Raw genomic sequence first — 24,081 nt, 5'->3', positions numbered from 1 at the left:
GAATGAGAGAGACATTGTGAGCAGAGAGAAAGATACTTAAAAAAAAAAGAAAAACATCTGTTAGAGCCTAGCTAAACACCATAGCTTTATAAAAACAAATAGAGTAAGTGTTGCCGCCATAAATCGTGCAAAAGTGACGTTTCCATCCTTTTATCTTCTTGTAGTACACAAACGCACACCCACACACACACGTATTTACATAGGAGTCTCACGCTTTGTAACTGTGTATGGGTCAGTTTAACCCTCCTGGGTTCTAGTTTGTGCGTAGAGCGTCTTAAGGTCTCGTCGCCTGCACTTCAAAGGATGTGAAACCACCCTTTCTCTGTGTGTGCACTCTTCTGCCAAAATGTCACGCTGATCACAGAGAGGGTGTTCATTCCCACCCCCTCCAAGCCAACCATTACAGACCCTTACACTGATTAGACTGTAGACAAACAAGTTTTGGGAACTGTAGGTACGGCTGTAGTTCATGTATGCTTCTCTAGAACTGGATCTCACAATTATGAAGGGGCCAACCTCATGTATATTTTAATAAAAGTTTCAGCAGTAACAATGAAAAATAAAACAGTTTCACTTTTCAAACTGAAATGATTTGTCTCTGTGCGTGTTTTACTGTCGTCATTCTCTGGCAGAGTTGGGTGGTTAATGTATGATTAATGTTCAGAGTCGCTCTGCTGTACTCATGACCTTTGTTATTTACTGCGGGAATTAATGAACGTGTGCCAATTGCGACGTGAACGAAAGTCTGTTGCAAAGGAGTTCATTACAGGAAGATCTCCAGATAACTTCACCACAGAAACTGTAAATTGAAAACAGCATAGAATGCTAATTATCATGAGCTAATGCTAATTATTCTTGTGTTGATGACACATGGGCCTTAATCACAAATGCATTTCAGTTAACCTTTAGGGTATGCTGAATACTCTAAAAACTATGGAACATTGACTCCTGTTTGCAGCAGTTAGCCTACTGGGTTCGATGATAAATGATAAGCCACTAATGAGTAAATGAAACTTCATCTTTCGAGAGAGCAGAATACCCTGAGGCTCATGGGTTGCGAGCTGTAGAGTGGCTTTGTGATGTCATCGGTGCGTCCTGTGTTTGTGGTTAAGGTGGGCGGCACTGAGGACCTGCTTGTCATATTGCGATGCTCAGATGAACGTGTTTGACTTCCTGTCGTCTTGGGTTGCCTCTCATCTAACTGAACCCCTCGCAAAAGGAAAGGCAGCGTTCTTGAGAAACACGACGAACAGACACACCTGTCGAAGGCAGGCCGTAGTTTCTCAGGAAACTGAGGCGATTAAAGAAAGAAAAAAAAAATTTAAAAATGACTGCTAACGTTGACCCTCCTTCAAATAGGCCCGAAATAGAACAAATGGATTCTGGGATATCAAGTAAGTGCTTCTTTTTGCTTCTTAAATTTGTCATGTTTAACCCAGGCGCCCTTTGATGTCCCCATGGAAAGGCCACTGCTGAGTAGTTATGTTTGAGATAAAGGACATCTTCACCTGACGGATGCAATGAGCAAGTTCACAGTGGTGATGATAAGAACTGGGTACGTGTTTTCCTCATCTGTGCGAACGCGTTCCTTGTCTTTAAGAAGGCGTTGGAACTCTTTGATGGTTGTGATGCAATTCTATGTAGTCTGCTGTATCTAAAGAACAGTGTGTGCTAAGGTACCTTCTGTTCTCCAACCCTGAGGTTCTTTTTCTACGATGTCAGTGGAATCAAGCCCAAACCACCAAGGACCCTTCATCATCCAGTTCCAGATTGGCCTTTTTAAAGAGGTCAAGCGGATAGCTGGCACTCAGCTCAGCTTCCAGGGGGCCAAAAGGCTGGCAGCCGAAATCATCGAAAAGAAGGTGAAGCTACCTCTAAAAACTCACTCTGACTCAAGACTTATGGTTATCTTAACATCTTAACTCTCTGAACTGTCGAGTCGAACACCAGTGTGGCCGCTGACTCCGTTTCGTGGGGGACGCTTTGACCCCCTTTGCAGGATTTACAAACTCTATTTAGAGTGGAAGGCTCAAGCATTGAGATCTGTGAAAGAAACGATGCACAGTAACCCGTGTTGAGGACTCCTACGTTAGCTGTATAAACACAAAACAGCCGTGTTCCATTTCCACTGATAACGCCTGCGTCTTTCAGTCTTAAACTTAGATTGTAATTCCCGTTCCAGCTTGAAGCATCCCGCCGGATGTATCGGAAACTGTGGCCACTCTATTTGGCAACCTCTGATTTGTGTTAATAGCTTTGTGGTGAGTTATAGCTCACACTGGGATCTTTTATCAACTAAGAGGTTAAATACGCTTCTTTAGAAGTTGCGTTTGATCTCTAACTCAGATTAACTTGTGTAATCCTGAAAGCTTTCAAAAAACTTAAACATCACCACAGTTACTCTGTACAGGGGCAAAGGAGCCGATATAGCCAGTCCCCTATAGAATATTGATTATCTCACGTCTATAGGCCCGGCACTTTGTGGGCAGAGCTGTATCACGGCCTACAGCGGAGCGCATTGCCGTTACTGTCAATGACGTCACAAATGAAGCTGCTCAGTTCTCTGGTGCAGTGATAGCATTCTCCACCAGCGGCTAGCTAGCATCTTGCTAACAACAAACGTAATGAAGATCAGCATAGGATTAATTACTGAATAGATGTCTTTAAAGTGCTCAACAAGTCAACAAAGAAAAATGTTTTTGTTCAAAGTAGGAACGTTCGAAGGATACGTTTTCACTTGACAGAAGAGAGAGAGGGGGGGGGAAGCCACAGACTGCTAAAACCAGTAGTGAGCAGAGCTTGCTTGCTTGCCATTCAGAAAGCGGTTCCTATTTAGGTCACAGATCATTTTGCCCACATTGTGGTCATATTACGAAGCCTGCTGTGCCATCTGAATCCTCGTAAGATCCAGAATTTAAGCTGCCCCCCCCCCATGGTAATGCTGTCATGTTTTGTGCTAGTAACACTTTGAGGTCCTTAAAACACATGGTGGACCCCGCCCCCCCTCTCTTTCTTTCTTTCTTTCTTTCTTTCTTTCTTTTTGATTTTTTTTTCTTTTCTTTGTTGGTTGGAGTTATAATTCTCTAATCAGCGTAATCGCTGTATGACCGAAGAGTTAGTCGGGATGTTTTGGTGTTCCTACAAAGCTATGTGTTGTGTGGAAGTCCAGCCAACGAGGCCTCATCAAAGTGCAGGGGAACTTCACACGGTACTGGGAGAAGTTCTGAAAGTTCAGACTTTTGTGTTCCACCCCTCTACTCTTTGTTTACCTTTCGCCATCCGCCCGTGTTCCTACAGACGATAGTGAGGCTTATAACTGATACTGCAAGCCTGGTTCAATCACCATTTTAACAACTAGCACAGTTGGACTTTACTTTTAAACTGAATATGTGGTGGTTGCAGGGGGGGGGGGGGGGGGGGGGGGGGGGGTGGCAGCAGCTTAAACCCTGGATCTTATGAGGAGGGGGGAGGGGGAGCAACCAGACTGAAAAGAGCACCTGTTGTGGGTTTGAATATAGCTGAGGTGAACGGACTTCCTCTAACGTTTGGGGTGGACCTTGGTGGGTTTTTAGTTCAAGACGTTGTCCGGATGTCTGAAGATAGTAGTGTCACATGTTGCACTGCCCTCTCTCTGTCTGTCTCTGTCTTTGACCTGTAACTGCAGCTTTCAGCAATGACTGTGTGGTTTGGTACATCTGCTGCTAACTTTCCAACCACAAAACTCCCCCTTGCTGACAGACACCCAAGCATTCTCACACACAGACACACAGACACACACACACACTCACACACACACACACATACACAGGCACAAATGTACTCATCTCTCTTATTCTCACCCCTTTTGGCTCAGCCTTTGATCTTTAACACTTTTTCCACAGCAAAGGACTGGCTATTCATCTCTTCTCCACCAGTTATCACTCTTCCACACACACACACACACTCGCACACCTACACACACACACACACACCACAAATGTTCACATATACTTAGTTTAGACATGGTGTTTACCCTCTGCCTTGCATTGTTAACACTATTGAAGTGATGGAAGTGGGTAATATGATAAAGTCAGCCACTAAAGATAAACTCATTCATTACATATTCGCTCGGAATTCTGAGTCAGAGTGTTAGTCAGCATTCTAGAACTACGGGTCACCATTGTGATATCATCGTTACCAGGCTACCAGCTGGCCCTCTGCTTCGAATGTGTGCTTGGCCGTGTTTGGTCTTGCTGATTACTGGGATCATTTGATTTGGTCTGAAAGCTAGTAAACCTTAACTCAAATTATACCTTGCCAGGACAATACTTTATGTTATGTTGTCACTAATTAAGACAACCACAAGCCTAAATGTCATATAGTCATTTTTACGGTTCAAATTATTGTTGATTTGACTGGGGATGTTAATTTGAGAGGAGCTATGCTGGATATTGAATTTTAATAAATCCATTTGTTGAATGCTTCACCAATTCAGTTGTTTAATGTTGTCATCTGGAAATGAAACACTATGTCATTATTTTACGTTATTTCAAGCAGTCAAACAACCACGGGGAGGCAGTGTTGAAGCGTGTTTACATATGGGCTTGTGTCTGCCCACCCTATTTTCCGGCACAAATTAATCCAGTTAGTTTCCATTTTGTGACACCGTTAACGGCAATCTTAACAGCAGGAGTAGTAACCATTGAGCTAGTTTGATCGATTTAACTAAACATATTGTGGAAGAGGTGTCTTTCATCTACAGACTGTAATCTGATATTAACTATAGTCATTATGCTGTAGGACCGATTATTAGTAGTAAAATTGAACCGTCATGTATTAGCTGAGTCTTACTCTGTGCTCATTTTAATTTATTCATCCGTTTGTTTGTATTGGGATATTCCTATGCTCTCAAAAGAAAGTAAATTATTGTCCGGCCCGCTCTCCACTGTTTGAGTCATTTTTCCGACTCAATTTGAAAAGCAAATAACTTTGACATTTCCAGGCCCCCTAATTCTCTCCTTTTCTCTCTCTCTCTCTCTCTCTCTCTCTCTCTCTCTCTCTCTCTCTCTGCTGGTTACTTTATGTCTTATATATAATCCACCCCCTGAGTGCCCACACTTGACTTGTTGATGTCTGACCTACTTTCAGATTGATGTTTATCACAGAAGAAACACTCACAACTCTTCCCGGCCAAACTCATAACTCTGCTAAGTTTTTCTTTCATCTGCTGTTTCTCTAAGAGTCGCATACAGTGAGGATGTGAGAGTTCTCTAATGCTTTCCGTTACAATCAGTGCACTGTGAAAGTGGGTAATTGTGCGCCATTGTGTCGCGTAGAGTCGTGTTTCTGCTTTTCTCCTGAGAGCTGAAACATTCTTTTACAGATTTAACATAGTTGTTTTTGGAACAAAGTTTTATCTGATAAGCTAGTGTGTGTGTGTGTGTGTGTGTGTGTGTGTGTGTGTGTACGCACATTTGTTGGTGTGTGCGTGTGTGCGCGTACGTGTGTGCATGCTCATGTGAGGTTGTGTGTGAACAACAATCAAACATATGTGTATGTGTGTTTATTTGCATGTGTATGTGTGCAATGTCAGACAAAGAGAGTGCATGCATGCAGTTGTTTTTTTTTAACTCGTTTATTGAACGGATGTATATGAATACACATCTGCACGTGCTTCACAGTGACACATCTCGCTTTCTTTTCCTCCCTCTCTCTCTCTCTCTCTCTCTCTCTCTCTCTCTCTCCCTCTCTCTCTCTCTCTCTCTCTCTCTCTCTCTCTCTTCCTCTCTCTCTCGCTCTCTCTCTCTGTCCTCTGCAGGCTCCAGAGTACAGTGTTGTAGGTCTGGGTGAAAAGCTTCTGTTGTTTAGACATGACCCCAGCTCAGAGAACATTCTCCACAGACTGACCGACAGCGACACCCTGCATGACGGGGACCTGGTGGAGATCATCCTCTCCGGTCAGTCTCAGGGTGACTCAGCTCACAGGTCACCAAAGGTCTCCATCATGCGCCCCCCCCCCCCCCCCCCCCCCCCCCCCCACCCCACCTTGATTCACTGTTTGAATGATGACTTAATTACCCGAAAGCAAAAAAGTCCTGAATGTTTGACTAAGATTTGATTCCGTTTGTTTTAAATGACTTTTTTTTTTTCAACGACCGCCCCGAATTTTTCATTGGTTTCGGAACGAAATGACATTAATCGATCTCTGTTTTCCTGCCTAGCTTCTGCGTGTGTGACGGAAATAAAGTTCCGGCCCCATTCCTTGGTCGTCCAAACATATCGCACCCCCACCTTCTGTAACCACTGTGGAGAAATGCTGTGGGGTCTAGTGAGACAGGGCCTAAAATGTGAAGGTGAGATCGTCTTGTTACAGACCTCAGAAATGCATCGTTTTTTTTTTGTTTTTTTTTTTAAATCTTCATGAGTCAGCCTGTTCTGTAGTTTTTTATATATTTCCTATTTCTTTGGAAAAGAGTCATAGGATATGTAAATGCAGTTTTCCTCTTTCTCTTCCTCTGAGTTCAATTTCAGTTCATTTCAAAGTGGTTTTTATTCCCCTGTTAAAGCATTCATTATTATAACATTAAAACTGTATGTTCACTATAAGTGATAACAACAAGTAAATGAAAACAAATGTACTTTATTGTAAATGAATTAAAACAGCAAACCAACAAGTAGATAACACAACAGAAAAAAAATATAGCAACAATGGTTATAAGAATCTAAAGTACAGCAAAGCTTTTAGATGGTAATGGGATGATATAACTGAAAGAGGCTCATGCTCTTTCTCTCTCTCCCCCCCCCCCTCTCTCTCTCTCTCTCTCTCTCTCTCTCTCTCTCTCTCTCTCTCTCTCTCTCCTTCTCTCTCTCCCCTCTCTCTCTCTCTCTCTCTCCCTCCCCCTCTCTCTCTCTCTCTCCCTCTCTCTCTCTCTCTCTCCCCCTCCCCCCTCTCTCTCTCTCCCTCTCTCACTCTCCCACTCTCTCTCTCCCTCTCTCTCTCTCTCTCTCTCTCTCTCTCAGGCTGTGGTTTAGACTTCCACAAACGCTGTGTGTTGCAGTTGCCCAACAACTGTTCTCGTGCGTCCAGACGCTGCGGTCCCAGCCTGTCCCTGTTTCCGCCGGGACGGCCCCGCACCCCCTCCCTGTCCAACCAGGCGGGAGGCAGTCTGGAGGAGGTGAGGGGGGGGCAGAGAGGTGGATGGTAGAGATGGGAATGGAGAAAAGGCCTCGTGGGGGGAGAAGTGTGAATAATGAATATGTAGATACGGGATATAGATACGAATATGATGAGAGGACAGTGAGATTATGACAAATGTAGTCGGACAGTCAGAACTTTGTTCGGCTCGTTCCAGACCGTAAGCAAGAACTTCGGGTCCGTACCCCGATTCTGGTTTCATCTGTTTGAGACCCGGTCGTGTATGTGAGCTGCTCGAGTGGCAAACTGACCTTTCTTTCCGACGGACAGCACGCCTTTGTTTGTTTTTTGGGGCTGACGAAACTCCCCTGTCGGTTCAGCTAAGACAGACTTTATCGACATTGCTTCCAATAGTGTCCCACTAGTGTCTATGTCACATCTCTCCCTCTCTCTCTCTCTCTCTCTCTCTCTCTCGCCCTCTCCTTCCTACAGATCAGCATCTCTAAGCGGAACTCCAGGTCCAGGCCTAACTCCTGGGTTGAACAGCCTGTGTGGTTGGGTGTGGGCTCAGGAAAGGGAGTCCAGTTGCGGATACCCCACACCTTCCACATCCACACTTACAAACGCCCCACCGCCTGCCAGCACTGCCACCGCCTGCTCAAAGGGCTGTTCCGCCAAGGCCTGCAGTGCTCCGGTGAGTCTGGGGGAGTGGGGGGGGTCAAAAGGTCAGGGTTTGAGAGACAGAGGTCAAAGGTAAAAAGCTGAAGGGACAGAGGTCATGAGGCCAAGATTTTACGTCTAAGGCCAAGGGTCACGGATTCAGGGAGGGGCTATGAGGTCGTACGTGGATTTTTTTTTGTCGTTGTTAGCTGGGTTTGTAATGCGATTTTGAAATGCGAAAATTAACGTTCCAGACAGCGAATAAATTTGTCTCGAATACCATTTGATTAATGGCAGCGACACGACGATGGGGGACAGCATGTAGTGTTTGTTTGGTGTACGTTAGGTCCATAGTTTAATGTAACAGTATCTGATTCTTTTAAAGATGTCAAGCCACAAGAATCAAGATGAGGGATTGATGTGTTGCTTTATTGTTGCAATGTACATGTTCTGGAGTGTGTAAACCATTGAGTATTTGGTTTGGAGTTTGTGTCTGATGACTTGTCTATCTGTGTTCTGAGTCAGACTGTAAGTATAACTGCCACCGGCGTTGTGAAGTGTTCGTGCCCGCTGACTGCAGAGGAGAGAAGTGCACTAATGGAGAAGGTCAGTTAGGTCACCTACCTGTGTGCTCTCCATTTCACAACACAACTGTTTCACTCTGTCAGTCAGATACTGCCATAAAATACACTCAATTTCTCACATATGTATACTCATTCCAGTTAACACACACACACACACACACAAACACACACACAAACACACACTGGGTGTTTCTGTTTTGTTTTGTTCTCCTGATTTTCCCCCGTGTGCTCCTGCGTAGATTCGGAGAGTTTGACGAGTCAGGACGGAGACACCGATGATAAGGACACTGCATTAGTCTCAGAGAATGATCTCTACGGAGTTTTCACACAGGACGCGTCTCTCCTGCCAGCAGAGACGACCCCACTGCCTCGGCTGCAGGTCAGGTACTGTAGGCCAGACCTGAGGATTCATTAATACTGCCAGTACTGCTGCCGCTATGCTGTACATATACATATACACACACGATACATATATACTTAATGGTCAAATTCTAAATTAGCTACAATGTTGCTTCCTGTGCAGTTGAGTGCCTGTTGTGCTTTCTTGTTTGTTTACTGTTCTGTGTTGTTCCTCTTCCTCTCTCTCAGCCCGTGTTTCAGCAGTAATATTCCTCTAATGCGAGTTGTTCAGTCGGTTAGACACACCAAGCAGAGAGCAAGTGGAATCCTAAAAAAAGGATGGCTACTACACCACACCAACAGTGATTTGATGGTGAGAACACACACACACACACACACACACGCGTACACACACACACACGCGCGTATACACACACGTGTGTGCGCACACACGCACGCACACACACACACACACACACACACATTCACTTTCGCGGGCACACAGACAGACAGACAGACAGACAGACGGGCAGACACAGAAAAAAGGCAAGCCCTTGAATACAAACTGTAACTCATTACCTTTAGGTTTACAGACTTTGCGACTGACTCGGCTGACGGTGGAACCTGTGCATTTCTGTCCGTCAGCACACCGAGTTACATCTTCCCGTACGGTTCACTCCATTTTTACCTCTCTTACCCCCCTTCTTTCTCACCCCTTCTCCTCTCTTTTTTTTTCTCTCTCTCACAGAGAAAACGTCACTACTGGGTCCTTGACAGCAAGAGTATCACTCTATACCAGAATGAAAACACCAACAAATACTACAGGGTAAAATCCCCCTCACCATCACACATAAAAAAACACGACTCCTATTAGAGCTTCCAAAACCCTACACACAACATTAATAACTTGAGAAATTCATAACATTTCTTCCTCAGGAACTCCCGTTGTCTGACGTGCTCCAGATCCGGGGGCCCGATCAGCTGACCGTGCCGTTGTCGCCTGGCAACAGCGCCCACTCGTTTGAGCTGGTGACTGGCACCCTCGTGTACTGCGTAGTGGCAGGAAAGGAGGGCCAGGCCTGGGAGGGGGCCTTTCGCCAGGCGCTCATGCCAGTCCAGGGAAGCAGGGAGGCGCAGAGGAAAGAGGGCGGAGGTAAAAAGGCCCAAAAAAGAAAAAAAAAAAGTTTGATTTTAGAAACAGTAGCTGTTAGTTAAGATGGTGCAAACCTTTATGTGAAAATTTGCAGTATGGCAGCCCACAGACTTAAAATGAGACCTCTGTCATGAGTCACTGAGAGAAACAACAAAAAAACGTTTTATTTTTCCTTTTTCTGAACGATAGATGCTGGAGAAGGAGACAAAGAAAGTGAGGTAAGTGAGTCAAACAACGGCTTATGAAATTTAAGTCATGCTGTGCGTCGAACTTTAGGGTACGGGAATGTCACGGAATATCGAATTGTCTCTGCACGCCTGTTTTTTTTTTCATTCGAATGTACGTGCAGGACTTTTGTGCTTTCGTATGTTTCAGGATATTAGTGCTACGTATCAGATTTTCTCTGATGAGGTGCTGGGATCGGGACAGTTTGGAGTGGTGTATGGAGGTCAGTGTTGGTCCTGTTAAGTGTTTCTGTGATGTAATACACAGAAAATTAAAAAGAGAGGGAGATTAGTTTGATTACGTGTACAGAACAGTTTGTTTAATCTTTGGCAGGTAAACACAGGCAGACTGGGAGAACGGTGGCAGTTAAGGTCATTGACAAAACTCGATTCCCAAGCCAACAGGAGAGACAGATGAGGAATGAGGTGGCCATTCTACAGGTATGACTGATACAGATTTGATTCTTACTAAACAGAACATCAGAATAGTTCGCATTTTTTTCCTGTTTAAAATGATTTGTAATCATTTTTCATGACAGGCGAGGCGATGGTGTTTCAGTAAAGTTATACCGATGTGGTGGTTTGACTTACACTGGGTTGTCCTCACACATTGAGTGTTTGGTGTTTTTCTTTCTTTGTGTGTGTGTGTGTGTGTATTTGTGTTTTAAATATGTGTTTTTATACATGTATACAGAATCTGTCACATCATGGAGTTGTGCTGCTGGAAGGAATGTTTGAGACTACTGAGCATATCTTTGTCGTCATGGAGAAGCTCCATAGCGACATGCTGGAGATGATTCTGTCCAATGAGAATGGCAGACTGCCTGAGCGCACCACCCGCTTCCTGGTCACACAGGTTAAGAACGCATCATATACTCACCCGTCTGTAAATTCACTCAAACTGTCTCAAAAGTTATCATTGCAATCCTTGTCCACCTGGTCTGCTGGAAATTTCTTTTACAAAAATAACTGGCACATAATCAAACACCCTTATAACCTGAGGAGAGACTAAATAAAGGCAGAAAGAAAAAGAAAAAAAGGCAAAGAAAACTAGAGCATATGTTACTGTATTTCCTGAACGATTTAATGTACTTTATCTGAGGTGGAAACACGTCTGAGGAGCATTCCTGAGGTTTCAACTGTGGGACATAGAACGGATGATTGCATTTACATGTATTCATTTAGCGTATATTCCCATTAAAGAGCTGTCCTTGGCATAAGTGCCACCACTAAATTCAGTATTAGAACAGACGCATTGTACAGACAGATACAAGTGGGTCTGTAGTCCCGTAACCGCAGGTTGTTTGATGGCCGTACTCTTGTCTCGCGTGTAGATTCTGGAAGCGCTGCGTTACCTCCACTTCAAACACATCGCTCACTGTGACCTGAAGCCCGAGAACGTGCTGCTGGCTTCACCTGATCCCTTCCCTCAGGTCCGTGTCCCGTTTTCAGTATGATCCGCACTCTCTTTCTCCGCTCCAGGCAGTTCACTGGGCTGATCATGGCTGGCTGCTGGTTGTTATGAATGAATTCACTGTTTGAGTCATGTTGGTTAATGTTGAACTAAAACACATATAGATCCTTAAAGACAGGAATATGGAGACCGGTAGCCTGACTGGACTGACTTATACAGACTGGCTACATGTGATCCCATTGTATTTTCCTGTTGTCGTTGTTGTCATTGTTGTTGTTGTTGTTGTTGTTGTTGCTGTGCTTGTAAATGTCCCTTCTCCGTGCATCTCCCTCTCAGGTGAAACTGTGTGACTTCGGTTTTGCGCGGATCATCGGCGAGAAGTCTTTTCGGCGCTCCGTGGTGGGAACGCCTGCTTACCTCGCTCCTGAGGTCATCAACAGCAACGGTTATAACCGCTCACTGGACATGTGGGCGGTGGGCGTGATCCTGTACGTCAGTTTGAGTGGCACCTTCCCCTTCAACGAGGACGAGGACATCCATCAACAGATCACCAACGCGGCGTTCATGTACCCTCGACACCCTTGGTCTCTCATCTCACTGGAGGGTAAGGCATGCAGAGAGAATATATAACAGAGGAAAGAGGCTAAAAGCTCGGGGGGTGGAGCATATCGTAAGTGGGAGGAGCTTACATAATGAGGAATGAGCATTATGTGCATGGGGCAGTGCTGTAGGAATGACACCATACATTGTTAGGGAAGGAACTTTGTGTAGATGGAGCAAGTACAAAGAGGAAAAGACAGATAATGAGAAGACAGTATTGTGAGGAGCATATTGTAAGAGAGAGGAGTGTATCATGAGAAGGAGTTTTTCCTGAAAGTAAAAGGCGAGATTTTGACGCTCTCTAACTACCCCCCCCCTTTCCCTTCCCTTCCCTCCCCAGCTGTGAGCCTCATCAATAACCTGCTGCAGGTGGTAGTCAGGCGGAGGTTCAGTGTGGGGAAGGCCCTGGGACACCCTTGGTTACAGGTAATCTCTCCTACCTGCATGTTATGACACTCATAGACAAAGTCAATCTTAAATTCAAGGACAAATGGTAGGAATCACTCAAAGGCCTCACTGGACTTAAGACTTACATTCTCAAGTCAAGCCTTTTCGTGTCGGATCAAGGGTTACTCTGTGATACGGATTTGATAAGAACTAATGGAGTTTTTTATAAGAATGAAATGTCGACCAACAAGTGACTCTCTCTCTCTCCCTCTCTCTCTTTCTCTCTCTTTCTCTTTCTCGCTGTCAGAACTTCCAGCTATGGTGTGACCTGAGGGAGTTTGAGCAGCGCATGGGCCGTCGATACCTCACTCATGAAGGGGATGATGAACGCTGGAGACGCCATGCTCAAGAGAAAGGCCTAGATTTCCCTGAACACCTAGCCACGCTGACTAGCGGAGAAGATAGCACAAACTAATGACTGCAAACGATGTCATTTTCAAAGTTTAATTTGTTCATGTGTAAAGTGTAAATGTTGTTATCTGACTTTGCCTTTGTAAATATCATGTACCTGTACAGCGTATTGTTGATAAACTGGAGTATTTTTGCTGGACATTTGAAATAAACGATGTCGACACTGATTTGGTGACTTTTATTATGAAATTGAGCACCATAAGCAAGCCAATACCGGAAGTACAGTTTGTTTTCACGCCGTGGTGTGTCAACGTGCAGTCTGAAGATGGAAACCGACAAAAAAGCAAAGGTTTGAACAAATTCATAATTAAACTGAAATGCATGTCGTTGGTCCATGGTCTGTTGCATAATTTAAATTAAAGGCGTCTGGTTTATGCTGAGAAATAATTAAATTATTTTCAGCCAGTAACAGAACCTCCAACTGTATTTCCCATATCAGTCGCACCTGTAACTACGTGGTTTAAAACAATTATTAACTTTACTAGGACATTTCAACTGTGCTTTCAGTGGTCACATATCCAAATATTGATTATACAACTAAATTCTGTTTAATTGTGCATTTTAAGTGTACTTCTCAAATTCTCTGGCAAAAATGCTTTTGTATTCACGTTACATCATAATGACTCAACTAGTTTACGTTCTGAAGTAAATAAACACGTGCTTCAAATCCACCCTATGCAAGCAGACCCTCCAGCAAAAAAAACATCTGTCAGGTAGTTTGCCGACGTATTTTCATTGGCTGTGTCTGTAAACTTTTGGTGTAGCTCGAGTTTGCGGTACGGATGACATGCGACAGCTGCGTAAGGACAGTCAAAGGTGCACTGGAAAAGGCGCCCGGTAAGTCAGCTCGCATTCCGTCATTGATGTAATTCTTCTGAACCGTCCGTTTGAATATTTACGGTTTGTTTCTGCGTCACACATCATGAATTTACTTACAGTGTGAATTATTCAACTTCTGACACCGCATGTGTCATAACAGATGGGCCTACACTTGTATAACTGATATGACATTTTTTCGGTCGCGAAAACATCGTTATGAGTCAACTTTGTGAATTGTCCAGTATTGTTGACTGCTTTGTTGCTCGTCTCTATGTCTGTGTGTGCGTGTTTGCGTGAGTAGGTGTACACTCAGTGCACATAGACTTGGAAAAGGAGGAAGTGTTGGTGGAGACAGCCTTGACATCTCTTGAGATTCAGTCTCTGATTGAGAGCACAGGTCGGCGGGCGGTGCTTAAAGGCATGGGTGGCTCTGGGCAAGGTGAGTGTGTTTTATACAGACTCAGGATTACAAAGCACATCTCAGTCCGGTCCCACATAATTCCAAAACAAGGCGTTTCAATCCAACTACGCTTTTGGCCAGTCTTATGGGCACATCATCAAGCCCCTGGGGTAATCGAACCAAGTGTGTCGGTGCAGAACCAAGGCATAAATACACAGTGACATTCAATACAGCAGTGCAATGAGAAACACTAATCATATGGTTATGCTCTGTCTTTATGGTGTACCCACAGCCTGTTGCTCTTTGTACAGTGGTGAACAGCCCCTTAAGTCTCTAATCAGTAACAGATATGTTGTATGCATGTATATTGTACTGCAGTGTATTCTGTTCTAATGTGATCTGATAATGTTAGAAATATAGCCCCATATTAATTGTTTCTCTCTAGAGTTGCAGTTTAGTCTGATGTTCAGTTATAGTTACGGTTACATGCATATTCATTTAGAAAAGATACACAGATAATCTGTGAAACAACACACGGACAGGTTCCTGTAAGCTGTTGCATCCACAAAAGTGTCTCTAACACAAAGCTCCAAGATTTGTTCAGTACTGGTGTTAGGGTATTCTGGTACACAAGGAAGCTAAAAAGGAGGTCTTGCTAAAATAGCAATATCAGAAATAATACAGTACAATATAGCAAATACAGTATGTGTAAAAACCATGTATTTGTTACGACATATCAAGTACAACACCAAAAATTGTGGTTCTTTGGGACATTGACATAAATCTTAAAGTGCTGGGTTTTAAATCCTTATCCGTGTGTGTGTCTGTCTGTGTGTGTGTGTGTGTGTGTGTGTGACTGTGTGTGTGTGTGTGTGTGTATATGTGGGGGTCTGTCAGACCTGGGGACTGCCGTGGCGATGGTGGGCGGAGTCGGGCTGGTGAAGGGGGTGGTGCGTTTCCTGCAGCTCTCACAGGACCAGTGTTTGATTGACGGCACGATTGACGGCCTGCAGCCTGGGCCTCATGGCCTCCATGTCCACGAGCTGGGTGACCTCACTCAGGACTGCACGAGGTATCCCCACATTCGCCGGCATTCATTCAGCCTGGATAACCGTCTGTGCTCTCTTTTGTTTAGCAAAGCCGTGATATTAAAGATGCTTTTTAACATTCATCCATGTAAAATTTCGAATCAGCTCGAGCCCAGAAAACATAACATACTCGAAGCCTGCTCTGCTTACTTTAGTTATGTATGGAATTGGATGTGGTCATGGTCCAAGACCATGCCAAAATACAACTGAATCGTCACATGGGTCTCACATGACTGCCTGGGTCGATGCTGTTTTTGTATTTAACGAGCGTCACAAAAGGCCAGTAATTGTGTTTTCTCCTCTGTGCGGCCATCGCACAAATGTCTTTAGTTTATTTACAGTGAGTCACTGCAGCCCTGTATTTTCTCAGGAATCTGTCTGGTCTAATCTGTTTCATCTGTGTTTGATTTTTTTTTCCTCTGTCTCATAGCTGTGGTGAACATTTCAATCCCTTTGGTAAACAACATGGCGGTCCACAAGACACAGAGAGGGTAAAGATTCCTTTTTTTTTTTTTTCTCCCGTACATTTTTCATTTTGCCGTGGTACACCACAATCGTAACTCAAAAAGGCGTTTATTGGCGTGAATGTTTTCTGCGAAGCGGCTGAGATCAGGGAATGAAGCTATCGTTAAAGTATCTTATTTTTCTGGCGAGGAGTAGATTCGTGATGTTTTTGTCACTCTTTCACTAAGACGTGGCACTCAAATCGTTCAGAAATCTCTTCAGAAGTCATTATATAAACACTGAACGTCCACTCTGCTTAGATTGTGATGTATGATAGAGTTCAGTAATCGCTATGTGACAATCAGTTCTGATGTGTTGCTTCAGCATGTTGGAGACCTGGGGAATATCTTCGCTGGACCAGATGGTAGAGCTTCCTTCAGACTAGAGGACTCACACCTCAAGGTGAACCATCTCTCTATGGCTCTCTGTCTCTCTATTCCCAACTTAACTACCACTCTGTCTTTGATCTGAAAGTCTTGCATGTGAGTTCATTTCATTCAACAGTGACAAGCCCTTTTAATTACCAGCCACTCGTAACGGCCATAATAACTTTGCCTGTTTGGCTCCGTTGTCTCTCCTTTAACAGGTCTGGGATGTGATTGGTCGCTCCTTGGTGGTGGATTCTGGAGAGGATGATCTTGGAAGAGGAGGTCACCCTCTGTCCAAGCAGACAGGAAACTCAGGAGAAAGGTGGAGAAAACACGCGCGCACACGTGAAACACTGCTCCACAACACAACACCCGGGCTTCCAAAGCCCCACGAGCGCATTTTAAGCAGATCAGCAGTTTTCTATTAAGAAGGGGCCTTGTTAGCTAATTTTAGTTGTGCTCGAGGGCTTTTCATTCTCTTTTTCCATGCGGTCTCCCAGTAAACCATGACCTCATGTTTTTAGTGTTCTACCTGCTTAGACTCACATCGGTCTCAAAATAAGATGGACGTAACGAGTCTAAGATGCTCACCACGGTTAAACGGGCCGATGACGTCATCCCGCCCTCGGCCCAGGCCGTCTCCCGAACTGATCTGCTCTGACTCGATTTGCCCCCTGTCTTGTTTATTCACTCGTCTCTGTTCCTCTTGCAGGCTGGCGTGTGGAATCATCGCTCGGTCAGCGGGGTTATTTCAGAACCCTAAGCAGATCTGTGCCTGCGACGGGGTAACAATCTGGGAGGAACGAGATCGCCCCCTAGCGGGCAAGGGGCGTAAGGTCACAGATCCGCCGTCAGCTAATCTTTAACACTTTTGTTTTCATAACTAGTTTGATCAGCTACAAAGAGAGAGAGAGAGAGAGAGAGAGAAGGAAAGAAAGAAAGATAGAAAGAGAGAAGGAAAGAAAGAATGAAAGAAAGACAGAGAAAGAAAGAAAGAAAGAAACACAGACAAGCAGAGTGAGAAAAGAGAGAGACTTAAAGAATGACAGACTTAGACCAAAGAGATTTGTTATCATAACTTCCCTTTGTATAGACTCAACGTGGCTCTAACGAAATAAAGCCAAGCTTATATGTGGAACAAAAGGAAGTTTCCATTCACTCACTGGGCAACACAACTGCTATGTTACAATACATGTGAAAGTGATTAAAAAACTCAGCCAGCCCCTGAGTTGTATGGGAAAAGGAAAAAAAAAGAAGAATCCTGGTTTTAGGTATGTTGATGCTAACTGCCACTGACCGTCTTCACAGTAATAGGCCTTTGTTTCGATCTGAATGCTTATTTTGAAATGAAAATGTGGAAGTCAAACCACTTCTTGTTGAAGTGACATAAAGAAAGTTGAGTAATTTTTTTTTTTCCGCTGAGTGTCTTAGTGATCAAGTAAATCTTGCATAAAGTATTCTTTTTTTCCCCCCACTGAATCACTGTTTTTTTGTTTAGAAAGTTCTTTTGTCATACAATGTTTAGCACTTTTCATAGAGAATGGGGACTGAATGAAGACAATATTCATAGATATTGTTTCCAAAAAGCTAACTTGGAACTTTTGAATGTCATGTATGTACATATCAAGTTTGAATGAAGTTCTTGTGATCAGTTTTGCCACTGTGACTGACTAGAAGAAATAAATAATAATTTTCTGTTTTGTAACTGCTGGTGAAGAGAATTGTTACATGTAATTGCTGTATCTTTAAATAAATGATTTTTTGCAAACGTATAGTTTAAAAATGGTTATTCTTTAAACAACCACTTTATTGTCTAAATAACTCATTTCAAGTACACGATCCGGTCATTTAACATTTTGAAAGACGCCTGGGCGTGAGAGGTTAATTAAAGTCAGTTTAAGGCACGAGTACCATCATTCTCGTTAAAAAAAAAAAGAAAAAGAAAGCCGTTCATTCAATCCGCTGCGAGAGGCATTGCAGCGCCCCACTCATTCCTCATTGGTAAGGAATGCCCGTCTTTCTAAAGAACGGAAGTGGACCGACCATTTTGAAACCCTGCACTGCCTAGGTAAGATGGAAGATATGTGGTTTCCTTCTTTATGATGTTTTACTTTTGTTTGTTTTTTTTTAAAACGCGGGAACGAAATAAGTAATGGCTTATGAGACGCTGAAAGGTGAAACTGACTGACTGCGTTTGTAAATCCGTCTGTAATACCACAGAGCGGAGTTTACGCTAGACAGAGGTTGGGGGTATAGGGATACTCAAAATCTTGTTTTCACAATGACTCATTCAGGGGTTTTGCGGCAAACAGAGAAATATGGAGAAAATGTATATCGATTGTTGCCATCTACCAGACCATGACAGTTCGCGTGAGAAGCATACATTGTTTGTGCTTAAGACGTAACAGCTAAATTGACATGGAAAGTAAATTCACTCGACTACTCTCTTGTTGCTTTACGGTGTAAGCGTGTTGTTGACGCCAGTTGGCTGTAAAAGGATTGACTAGTCAGCTGTTTTTTTTTCAGACCTTAACTGTAGGTACTAATATTGACACAAAAATACGTTGGTTAATTTTTTAAAAGTTGAATGTCATGTTTTCGATTGTGAGTGGTTTCTTATCTGTTTCCACAGCGAAAGATTGAGGAAGTAAATGTATTTACTTTGCGACGCGCTGCGTCATCAGAATGCAGTGCGCCTGCGGGTTTATCAATAGCCTTGTTGAAAAGTCCCCAAAATAGACGTTGCCTGGAGAACTACTATATGGCAACAGTTTGGTTGATGCAGACTGACTAACAGTCCAGAGAAATGTTTGGAGTTCGTCTTTAGAGAATTAATTTAGTGGGTAACAGAGTAGTTGTCCTTTAAACACAAAAGAGTTTTATTGCTCTTTTCTTATTTCAAATAAATACATCCAAATTGTATAACTTGGTTATGGTTAAGGGGTTTAGAAGTTTATCAGTCCTGTATCACATTTACTGATTCATCAGGAGATTTCTTGTGTGAATTTTTTTTAAAACTGCTTTGCTGGTAATATAAAATCTCTAATCTGCTGTTTGCTAAACAAAAAACATCGTAGAACATTGTTGCAACTCTCTCTCTCTCCCTCTCTCTCTCTCTCTCTCTCTGCCCCTGTACCCCTGCCCCCCCCCCCCCCCCCCTTGTGGTCATTTCCACCCAAGCAATGGATAAGAGCCACACAGTAAAGCTTTTTGTGGGGAATTTGGCTCTTGATACCACCCAGGAGGAACTGTCAGCCATCTTCGAAGCTTACGGACAGGTGGTCAGTTGTAGTGTTCTCCGGCAGTTTGCCTTCGTGCACCTGCAGGGGGCGGGCGCCGCCGAGCGCGCCATCCGCGAGCTGAATGGCCGAGAATTCAAGGGGCGGAACCTGGTGGTGGAAGAGTCGCGGGGACGGCCGCTCCACTCCACCAAGGTGTTTGTGGGTAATCTGAGTGGAATGTGCACTACAGAAGACCTTCAGGAGTTGTTCCAGACCTTCGGCAAAGTGCTGGAGTGTGATAAGGTCAAAGGTGAGCGGAAAACTGTCTTTTTGGGGTTTTTTACAGTGCATATACATTACATTTATTCATCTAGCAGACTTTTTTTTTTTATATCCAAAGTGACTCCCAAGACAGGCAGAAAAGAAACCAAGCATCTAGACCAGGGGTCTCAAACTCTGGTCCTGGAGGGCCGGAGTCCTGCTGTTTTTCTTGTAGATCAACTAAATAGAATCTCTGATTGGCTGAAGAGTGTCCACACCTGTTTTCAAGGTGAAAATCAACAGGTAACTAAGAGGTGAAAACAAAAATCAGCAGGACCCCGGCCCTCCAGGACCGGAGTTTGAGACCCCTGATCTAGACATTAAGGAGCTGTGTGTTGCATAAGTGCCACATCTTAGTTTTAAAGCGTTGTATAACTAAATTGAGTTTATTCAGGCAGGTAGACTTAAAATAAATGACCTGCTTTAGATCAAAGCTAAATTAAGGAACTTTTCGATTTTTTTTTTTTGGATGTGGCACATTTGTAGGCGTAGGAGATGAGGAGAGTCAACAGTTTCTCAGCGTACCAGAGATAAACTTTTAACCTCGGGTGTTTCGGTCTTTTGAGACGTCTCATAATGAGGTAGAGAGGGTTTGGATGTGGTGTTGGTGAACGTTCTTCTTGTTTAACCGATGTATCAACGTTCACTCAGTCCACCGATTTTCCTCCATCTCCGCCCCAGGCTATGCCTTTGTTCACATGGAGAATAAAGAAGATGCTCTGAGAGCCATCGAGGCTCTTCACGGTACCTCCTTCAAGGGCCGCCCGCTCTCGGTGGAGCTCTCCAAGGTCCAGCCCAGCAAGCAGACTCCCACTGGAAAGATCCCCTGCGTCAGCTGCGGCAAGCAGGGCCACTACGCGGGAGAGTGCCCCGCCGGCAAACCGACGCTGGAGCAGTACCAGAGCCAGGCCGCCGTGCTGGCCGCCGCGGCCGCTGCCGCGGCCGGCCTGCCCCTGCAGGTCCAGCAGAGCGTCCACAACTCCGTATACAACACATCCACCTTGGACCCCACCTACGCCGCCCTGACGGGTCTCACGGCCAGCGCGCGGGCAGAGGGGAGCTCGGTGACCCCGGCCGTGTACGGAGCGTTGGCCAGCCAGGTTTACGGCACGGCGGTTGCCAATCAGCTCTACGGCACGGTGGCCAATCAGGCGCTGAACTCTGCGGCCGCGCCCGTTTACGGCTCGGTGAACCCCGCCCTTTACGGCCAGGTGGCCTCGGGGGCGGTCGCCGCGGCGGCGGCTGCCGCCGCTTACGGGCCCCAGGTCTACACTCCGGCCGTGGCCAATCCCGTTTTCCTGGCCGCTCCGGGGATGGAGGTGCCGGCAGCGGCGGCCGCAGCGGTGAACCCGGCGTATTCCGTCGCCCCGGCGATTTACAGCACCACTCCGGCGTACGGGGCCCTGGGCGCCGCCGACCCCACGGCGATTTTCGAGGCGGCGCGGGTACAGTACATCACACAGGGGCAGCAGGTGCTGGCGGAACAACAGACCACCTCCAAATCCGGGGAGAGGGACAGGAGCCCCCTCAGACGGTCGGCGCCCCTCCTCCCGGACCCCGTCATTAAACCCTTCATGTACCAGAGAGCCAAGCGCAGGGCTCTGCTGCCCACGCCCGCGGGACGGGCCGAAGAGGCCGCAGGACAAGAGGAAGACCCCATGGCCAGGTAGGTCGGGTCACCAAATGACACTCAAGTCACTCAAGCAGGGTCCCTCACTGCTCTTTACATCATGACATGAGCAATAAATGAAGTAATTGAGTAAGTAAGTAAGTAAATTAAACAAGCAGTCAAACACCTGTCTGTGAAGTGTAGGCGTGGATACTGAAACAGGCAGACGTGTACTGTTAAAACAGTGCTATTCAGTAAGCCGTTTAGGATTGGACTTACTACACTTGTCATAATTTGTTTTCACTTTGATCTCATCTGTATTTGGATTGCCATGCTTGATGTGTCAAGAATGGGGGAAAAATACACACTGGATTTGCCAGGCATCCAGTTTATCTTCAGCTTTGTTTATTTAACCTTAATTTCACCCACGCAGGGATACGGTGCGATGATAGAGTAGGGAGTAACTATTTGACTGATTTGGACAGTTTAGGAGCGCTCTGTACTGAGCGACTGTTTTCTCAGTGTTGTCAGTTTTTGAACTGCGCTGCGGTTATATCGGCTGCTAACACAAGTAGATCTGCTGAAACCCAGGTGTGCGTGTTTGTGTCTGTGTGTGATTGTGCGTGTGTGCGCGCGTGCGTGTGTGTGTGTGTGTGTGTTTGTGTTTTCCGTTCTCTTTCTCCACAGGTACTACGCAGAGTATTACCAGCAGTGCCAGCAGCTGCAGCAGTACACGCAGTACCAGTATGCCTACCCTTCTCCGAACCCCGTGGCAGCCGTGCCCGCTGTCCCGGCGATGCCGACCCTCCCCGCCCTCCCCGCCCAGCCCATGGCCACCCTGGAAGCCCTCAGGCCAGTGCTGCCCGCCGCCCCCGCCGCCGCCATCGCCATGGCGACGCCGCGAGTGTATGAGCCGCCGCTTCCGCCGCCGCGCAAGGACCCCCTCCTCCGCCGCTCCGAGCTCTCCCTGCACACGCCTGAAACCCCCTTCCGATAGTCACTTCCGCCCCCCCACCCCCGCCCCCCTCCTCGCTGTGTGCGTGTGTGTGTGCGCGCGCGTACGTGGATGCTTGTGTGTGTATGTATGTATGTATGTATGTGTGCGTGTGCGCGCGTATGTGAGTGCGTCTTGGTATATGGGAGGGTGGCCGTCTCAGTTTACTAAGGACTGGAAACCAACCAAGGTTCTGAACACACACCGTGTAGTGTAGTTAGTTCAGGATTCTTAAAGGGGAAAAAAAAAATGCATGCGTAAGTCCTCATATATGCTACTTAACTGAACACATAACTTTACCTAACCTGTTTATTAAAAAAAAAAAAAAAACAAGAAAAATCAGTTTCACTTCTACTCTTAAGTCTGTAGGGAGATTTAAGGGAGTAGACTTTGGCCTGAGCCAATGTTTCTTTTTTGTTTTTTACTGCATTTTTTATATTGAAAGTTCATAGTCTGTGAATGACACTGTACTTGATGATATTTTTAAGAGTGCTTAAAATAGTTGAGTAAACTATTAACCCAGTGTACTTAACAATCTTGTTTTAATGTGAGTGAAATCGTTCACTTAAAATCAGAAACACTTTGATATGGAGCTGAATGTAGGTTAAGGTGTGTGGGCTTCAGGATCAGGGTTGGATGCTTTATTTTTATTATTTTATTTTTATTTTTTTTTAACTGGTTACTTTATATGTCTGTGTGTGTTTGTCGTGTGCCCCTGGGACACTGTGGTGGTTTACGTGTGTGTGTGCGCGCGTGTGTGTGTGTGTGTGTATGTGATGTGTTTGCTTACCATGGTCGCAGTGACATGAACACACACACACACACACACTGGGAAGCAGCCTTTGATCCTTTACCAACCTACACGCACACACACTCACACACAGACACACACACAAACATACACACACACACGTGCATCCTTCATACTGAGGATACTAAAATGACCCCCCCCCCCCCCCCCCCTACCCACCCTCTCCTTAGTGAAACACATTGGTCTGTAAATCCAACTCTAACTCCCCACACCTCCCCTTCTCTCCTCACTCTGAAAGCTGAAAGACACTGTGACTCTCCCACCTACTTTATGTAGCTACTGCCGTCAAAAAAAAAAAAAATTGTGGCTTGGGAACGACCATTCAGAGTGTAGCTTGTCAGCTTTAGCTGGGATTAGTTACCCAGCATGTCTGTCACGAGTGGGGCGGAGCTTATGGCCCACTTATCTTAACTGCCATTATACCTTCTTCTAGAGGCTTTTAGGAGTGTCCTTATGTCTTCTATCAATGTTAATCATGTTTTTATACTTCTTTTTAAAGGGACACAAAAAAAATAGACGTTTTAACAAAGTGAAATGATGGCCTCATCGTAGTTTTGTTTACAGCCACGGGAGCTCCTGATCTTGTGGGTTTTTGAATAATCGTTGTGTTCTTAGCCAAATTGTCTTTTTTTTTTTTTTAAAGGAAAGAAAAAAAAGAAAGAAAAGAAAACAGCCAAAATCACATTTTGAGTGACTTTTATGATTCTGCCTTAGAAATGAACTGTTTGAAAAATGTTTTTTTTGTTTTGTTGTTGTTTTTTTTTTTTTTTTTTTTCTTCCTATTTTTCAAACACAGTTGGAGAATGTGAACTGGAGGATTCGTGCACAATATTCATGTTGTACATTGTGGCTGTGACTTGAGATTAAAACAAAACAAAAAACAAAACAAACAAACAAACAAACAAAAAACATTTGGGAGATTTCAATCAGTTTCTTTCAGTCTTCTTCACCATATGCTGCTGATGATGAATAGACTCCTCCCCCCCCCCCCTCCCATTTT

The 24,081-nt window shown here is 44.9% G+C and overlaps 3 protein-coding genes across 5 annotated transcripts; all 3 read left to right on the top strand.

Moving 5' to 3' along the window:
• The first annotated feature begins 1,375 nt into the window (after nt 1-1,375).
• On the top strand, nt 1,376-12,950 carry prkd4 (protein kinase D4). The gene is made up of 19 exons (XM_030779329.1): nt 1,376-1,394; nt 1,702-1,862; nt 5,798-5,936; nt 6,201-6,332; nt 7,000-7,154; nt 7,607-7,808; nt 8,300-8,380; nt 8,598-8,742; nt 8,947-9,070; nt 9,446-9,523; nt 9,634-9,850; nt 10,040-10,068; nt 10,226-10,298; nt 10,409-10,515; nt 10,769-10,930; nt 11,409-11,507; nt 11,825-12,092; nt 12,429-12,514; nt 12,783-12,950. The coding sequence occupies exons 1-19, from the start codon at nt 1,376-1,378 to the stop codon at nt 12,948-12,950; spliced, it is 2,445 nt and encodes an 814-aa protein (XP_030635189.1).
• A 229-nt stretch (nt 12,951-13,179) lies between these two features.
• ccs (copper chaperone for superoxide dismutase) lies at nt 13,180-17,046 on the top strand. Its single transcript, XM_030780855.1, has 8 exons — nt 13,180-13,235; nt 13,711-13,783; nt 14,067-14,204; nt 15,063-15,237; nt 15,684-15,744; nt 16,082-16,159; nt 16,344-16,447; nt 16,838-17,046. The coding sequence occupies exons 1-8, from the start codon at nt 13,212-13,214 to the stop codon at nt 16,989-16,991; spliced, it is 807 nt and encodes a 268-aa protein (XP_030636715.1). The 5' UTR covers nt 13,180-13,211; the 3' UTR covers nt 16,992-17,046.
• A 2,261-nt stretch (nt 17,047-19,307) lies between these two features.
• On the top strand, nt 19,308-22,551 carry rbm14b (RNA binding motif protein 14b). 3 transcript variants are annotated; one of them, XM_030780851.1, is made up of 4 exons: nt 19,308-19,656; nt 20,319-20,842; nt 20,987-21,333; nt 21,964-22,551. In XM_030780851.1, exons 1-4 carry the CDS (start codon nt 19,308-19,310, stop codon nt 22,271-22,273), a joined length of 1,530 nt encoding a protein of 509 aa, XP_030636711.1. In that variant the 3' UTR covers nt 22,274-22,551. The 3 variants fall into 3 exon arrangements, with proteins under 3 accessions (XP_030636711.1, XP_030636712.1, XP_030636710.1); XM_030780852.1 differs by having other exon boundaries at nt 19,308-19,662; nt 20,334-20,806; XM_030780850.1 differs by having other exon boundaries at nt 20,349-21,333.
• Nucleotides 22,552-24,081: the final 1,530 nt, after the last annotated feature.

Source organism: Chanos chanos, chromosome 7 (assembly GCF_902362185.1).
Source record: "Chanos chanos chromosome 7, fChaCha1.1, whole genome shotgun sequence".
Taxonomy (NCBI): Eukaryota; Metazoa; Chordata; class Actinopteri; order Gonorynchiformes; family Chanidae; genus Chanos; species Chanos chanos.
The sequence above is the reverse complement of the archived record's forward strand: the minus strand, read 5'-3'. Positions and strand labels throughout refer to the sequence as shown.

Bases quoted from the DNA above. Each gene is read 5' to 3' on its own strand.
- prkd4 (XM_030779329.1), top strand. The intron at 10,299-10,408 runs GTCAGTGTTGGT...AATCTTTGGCAG, and splicing joins GTTTGGAGTGGTGTATGGAG to GTAAACACAGGCAGACTGGG. The intron at 12,515-12,782 runs GTAATCTCTCCT...TCTCGCTGTCAG, and splicing joins TGGGACACCCTTGGTTACAG to AACTTCCAGCTATGGTGTGA.
- ccs (XM_030780855.1), top strand. From the start codon at position 13,212: ATGGAAACCGACAAAAAAGCAAAG. The intron at 13,784-14,066 runs GTAAGTCAGCTC...TTGCGTGAGTAG, and splicing joins TGCACTGGAAAAGGCGCCCG to GTGTACACTCAGTGCACATA. The intron at 15,238-15,683 runs GTATCCCCACAT...TCTGTCTCATAG, and splicing joins CTCACTCAGGACTGCACGAG to CTGTGGTGAACATTTCAATC.
- rbm14b (XM_030780850.1), top strand. From the start codon at position 19,308: ATGGATAAGAGCCACACAGTAAAGCTTTTTGTGGGGAATTTGGCTCTT. The intron at 19,657-20,348 runs GTGAGCGGAAAA...TCTCCGCCCCAG, and splicing joins GGAGTGTGATAAGGTCAAAG to GCTATGCCTTTGTTCACATG. The intron at 21,334-21,963 runs GTAGGTCGGGTC...CTTTCTCCACAG, and splicing joins GAGGAAGACCCCATGGCCAG to GTACTACGCAGAGTATTACC.